Source organism: Galeopterus variegatus, unplaced genomic scaffold, assembly GCF_000696425.1.
Source record: "Galeopterus variegatus unplaced genomic scaffold, G_variegatus-3.0.2 Scaffold937, whole genome shotgun sequence".
Taxonomy (NCBI): domain Eukaryota; kingdom Metazoa; phylum Chordata; class Mammalia; order Dermoptera; family Cynocephalidae; genus Galeopterus; species Galeopterus variegatus.
Window position 1 is genome coordinate 196649 of NW_007727048.1, and position 4989 is coordinate 201637.

Consider the following 4989-nt stretch of genomic DNA (forward strand, 5'->3'; position numbering starts at 1 on the left):
GTGATCCGTTGCCGGTCACGAAAAAAGACAAAAAGGAAAAAAAAAAAAAAAAGAAAGAAAGGAATATGGATAATGGAGAAATGCTATAATTTAAGAATGTGGGGCTAGGGCTCACAAACCTTTCAAACCCATTGCACAGACTGGGTCACAGACCCCTCACATTCCAGGCTGGATCAGCAGACCCCTCACATACAGGTCAGGAGCTAGGTAATTGGGAAAGATCCTGGGAGCTGTTGGCAGAGTTGACAGGTCCTTTCCAATGCGAGCTCAATCCTCAGCTTCCTCAGCAGCAGTGTGGCGCCAGCAGCAGCAGCAACATCCTGGGGGACCTTGCCAGTAACAGCTTGCAGCAACAGCCTCCAGCAACAGTAGCGCCCCCACTCCCCTACCCCGGGACATCCTGGGGGGGTGGGGGGACTGTGGATCAGAGCCACTCATCTTTATACTTAAGTCCAATAACCCAGGAACACCTGGGTGCGAGTCAGACAACCCAGAAACACCTGGGTGCACATGCACGATTACATAGACAATAACCAAGGAACACCTGGGCACACACGCATATTTACATCAAATGCTCCACTTGAACATCTAAGGGACCCTGACCATTTACTTTCACTTTCTCTACAAAGAGAAAGTAGCTGAGGGTTAACCATAAATGAAACACAAATCTTTAGACTTAAGAAGCCCAGTAACTCCAACTATGATACTAAGAGTAATTTTATACATAGGAATGTTGTTTCAGTGTGCTGAAATGGAGCACACTAAACACAAAAAGTGGATCTCAAACAAATCTAGAGGTGGGGATAAAGATTACCAAAAAAGGAATAATGATTAGACTGGCAGTTGACTCAGCAGTGATGAAAGTCAGAAGACAGTAGAATAAGATCATCAAAATACTGAGAATTTCCTGCTTTTAGGCAAATAGGAGGGCAGGAAGAAAATACTGAGACTAAAACAAGAATTATTATATATCAGAGGAAACTATTGCCCCATTTTTCTTCTCTTTGTAGGAAAACTCTATGAAGTGCTGTCTCTGCTATGTCGGTTTCCCCTCTTCAGTTCTCATAATCGGATGTGTTGTGTGTGAGATGTCTGTTAGACATCCAAGTCCATCAGACTTTAACTCCCACCAGCCCACCAAATCTGCTTTTGTCACAGTCACTAATGACCTCCATGTTGCTAAATTCAAAGGTAAAACTCTCAATTCTCATTTTTCTTGTTAGGAGTTTTTAGCAGAGTAGCCCATACCCTTTTCCTGGAAATATTTTTTTCATGTGGATTGCAGGAGTCCCTTGATTTTCCTCCTACCCAATTTATACCCTTTCCCAGATTTCCATCATGATTCCTCCTTTTCTGCTTGACCTCTTATTGTTGGAGTGTCCCAGGGTTCAGCCCTGATCCCCCGCTTCTCAATCTGTGCTCATTGCCTTAATGATCTCATTCATGATCCAGGCCTTAAACCTGGATCTTCCTGGAGACTTCTCCAAATTTTATAGATGTATATAGCCCAGGTTTCTTTATATTACATATGCTTCTGGAATTAATGAGACTCATATAGCCAATTGCCTACTGGTCATCTATCTGGATGGCTAATGGGCATCTCAAACAACGTTTAAAACAGAATCCCAATTATCCCTACGTCCCACATATGCTCTACCCGTAGCCTTCTTTATCTCAACTAATGACAACTTCCATCCTGGAAGTTATTTGAGCTAAAAACTTTCGACTTATCCTTTATTTTTTCTATGACACTTTACATCCAATGCGTCACTTTACATCTAGTTGCTTCTGCCTTGCCTGCTTTATTCTTACCATCTTGTTCCATTGTAACCATTGTTTCTTGCCTGGGTTAGTTTTGATAGTCTCTTAAATCATCTTCAGCTGCTGCTTCTGCATTCCTAATGTTTATTCTTTACATCTAGTTGCTTCTGCCTTGCCTGCTTTATTCTTACCATCTTGTTCCATTGTAACCATTGTTTCTTGCCTGAGTTAGTTTTGATAGTCTCTTAAATCATCTTCAGCTGCTGCTTCTGCATTCCTAATGTTTATTATTAACCTAGCAGCCAGAATCTTAATTTTTAAGAATGTAACTCAGATGATGTCATTCTGCTCGAATGACTTCAATCATTCCCTATTACACTCAGATGGAAATCAGTGTTCTTACTTCTGACATCTCCTCCTTCCCAGCCCTACCTCTAACCTCTTTATTTTTCATTAAACTTCCTTTTGTTTAATCTGCTCCAGTCATCCTGGCCTCCCCAATGTTCCCCATACACATATGGCATGATCCTGCTGCAAGGAATTTCTATTCTGTTTCTTCATCAAATTCTTTCCACCCTGATAACTGCATAATTTCTTCCCTTCAAGACTTTGCTCAAATATCACATGTTCAATGAGACTTGCCATAACCATAATATTTTATTTTATTTTATTTTTATTTTTGTTTTTTTTCCTTTTTGTCTTTTTTCGTGTCAAGCAACGGATCGCAACCCTCAGTGTCGCGCCCGTACCGGACCGGGACCGGCAACGGGATCGCAACCCTCGGTGTTGCTCCCACACCTCGCTCAGCCAGTGAGCGGGAACCGGTCTGTATGTGGGATCCGAACCCTCGGCGGGAGCACCACCACGCTTCCCAAGCGGCTCACTGTAGCAGTGCGCCACCGGGCCGGCCATTATGAGGCTTTTAAATTTTGGAAAAAACCTGTCACGGAAGAAGGGAACTCAACAATCCCGTTACCCCCGGGCCTAGAAATGCCAGGAGAGCAGACATCATGGCTGTGGCTACACACACATGGGTCCCCATGACAGGGTCACCCTCTACAACCCTCTGCCCCCTTTACTTACCCCTTGGGGCCTTGGTCCCCTTCTCTGTACAATGGGAATGAATCTGAATACAGCCCACAGCTGGGAGGCCAATGAATGTTGGCATCTCGTCTCCAATTGACCTTGAAGGGAAGCCAACTGGGACAGCCCCCCCTTGCCCCACCCACCCCATGTCACGCCTGGCTCTCGGTGGCTCTCCCTGACCTGGCCAAAGCCATGTGAGCATTACTCAGCACGGCTGCCTGGCCACTCAGGTTTGAGCCTGGGCTCTGTAGGGGCCGGGCAGTGAGGCTGCGGAGCTGGCCTTGCTTCTGGGGGGGAGGCAGTCATGGTAGTGTGCAAAACAATGGGTTATGTTTTATCTTGTTTCACTTTTTTTGCAGTTTTCTAAATTTCTATGAAAACGAAAAAGTTTTATATGAGGGGGAAAACTTAAAATACCTGTCACATTACATTTAGGAAGAAAATGTTGAAGCCATGAAAAGAACCAGCGGTCACTTTTCCAAGTATATTCAACCACTGGGTGTCCATCCATGAACCTCATGACATTTTTGTTGTTTTTTCAGGAACTGCCATTCAGCCAATGTCTTCCTCATTGAGATGGTAAATTCGAAGTGGGTCTTCTTTGCAAGGCCAGTGGATGGGGCACGTTTTCAGACAGTAAGAGGCATCAGAAAGTACCTAATACTTCTTCCAGGTCTCTGCCTGCCCAGTGGAAGCAGAAATAATTTTGTTGACCTTGAGTAATACACTTTTTTTTCTTCCTAATTTCTGTCCCAGTGAATATTTATGGTTATCTTTACCACAGAAAAGTCTTATACTGTTTGTTAAGGCTATTCATGAAATTCCTGCTGCTGCTGCTGCTGCCATTTTGGTTAGATATGTCAGATAAAGAAACTGAAGGTAACTATGATAGGTGAGGGAAAACATGATAAAAGGATAATCAGGAAATATTAATAATAGTTAAGCTCCCTTATCTTTAATATGTTGCCTTTTTTTTGTTGTTGTTGTTAAACTGTTGAAAGTAGAAGGTCGATTACCAGGGATTTGGGAGATAGGAGAATGGAGAGATGTTGGTAAAAAGGTATAAACTTGCAGTTATAAGATGAATACATTCTGGAGATTTAATGTACAGTATGGTGACTACAGTTGATAATAATGTATACTTGAAATTTGTTGAGAGTAGTTTTAAGTATTTTCACCACAAAAGAAGACAACTATGTGAGGTGATTGTTAATTAGCTTAATTGTGGTAATAATTGCACGGTGTATACATATATCAAAACATCACATTTTATGCCTTGAATATATATAATTTTTATTTGTCAATTATACCCCAATAAAGCTTAAAAATACATTGTGATTTTTTAAAATAATTTTACCAAGCATTGCTTTATTGACTAAAGTTTTCCTCTTGGGGAAGCATTTAAGCATATAGTAACAGAAGCCACAACAGCATAATTCTCTGTGTTCCCTTAAAAATCTGAATTTAAAAAAAAAAATGTCCTCCAATCACATATCTGATTTTAGAAATGAATATAATTCACATCTAAAAAACGATGATTTTTGCATTTGGTTAAAAATCTGTTTGAAGTAGTTTTAAACTTGTAGGCTTCTTACTAATTTGTTTCAGTGAGGGCAACTATTGACTAACTTATCAGCCCTTTCTCTACAGAATCAGAACATTAAAATGTCCTACAGGAAGTGGAACTTCCCACCATGGATGACAGAACATGTAATGCAGTGCTCAAGGGTATGAACCTTCCTCCCCTGGGAAGGACACTGCCGTGTGCTAGTTTTCCTGATGGGGAAAGGAAGTCTGCCAGGTACAGAAGTATACACCAGCCCAGTTATTCAGTAACATGTGGATAAAAGTGGATTCTGCCTTTTTCCATGAGCTTCTTTTGGGGAGTTACTGTTTTGAAATTCCCTTTTTCCTCATCTTTCCATTTATCTTCTACAGAAAAATCTTACTTGACCTGAGCTAAGAGAATTTTCCCTATACCTGTGCCCATTCCTACCCCTACACCTCTTTCATTTTGGCAGGTTGGGGGCATGGGTTAGTTTCAACACATCCACCTAATGGGATCAAGCAAGACAGTCTAATTTTGACAGTCTAATTAGGTCCAGCTATGAATTATTTTTCATTCTGCTTTTGGTTAAGCAT

The 4989-nt window shown here is 41.5% G+C and overlaps 1 protein-coding gene across 1 annotated transcript in view; it reads left to right on the top strand.

Annotated features, from left to right (window-relative positions):
• OVCH1 (ovochymase 1) overlaps positions 1 to 4989 on the top strand; it is a 52253-nt gene that overhangs the window by 5208 nt on the left and 42056 nt on the right. The window contains 4 exon segments of the mRNA XM_008573590.1: positions 2717 to 2732; positions 3404 to 3483; positions 4498 to 4623; positions 4626 to 4648. Coding sequence (XP_008571812.1) covers positions 2717 to 2732; positions 3404 to 3483; positions 4498 to 4623; positions 4626 to 4648 — 245 coding nt within the window.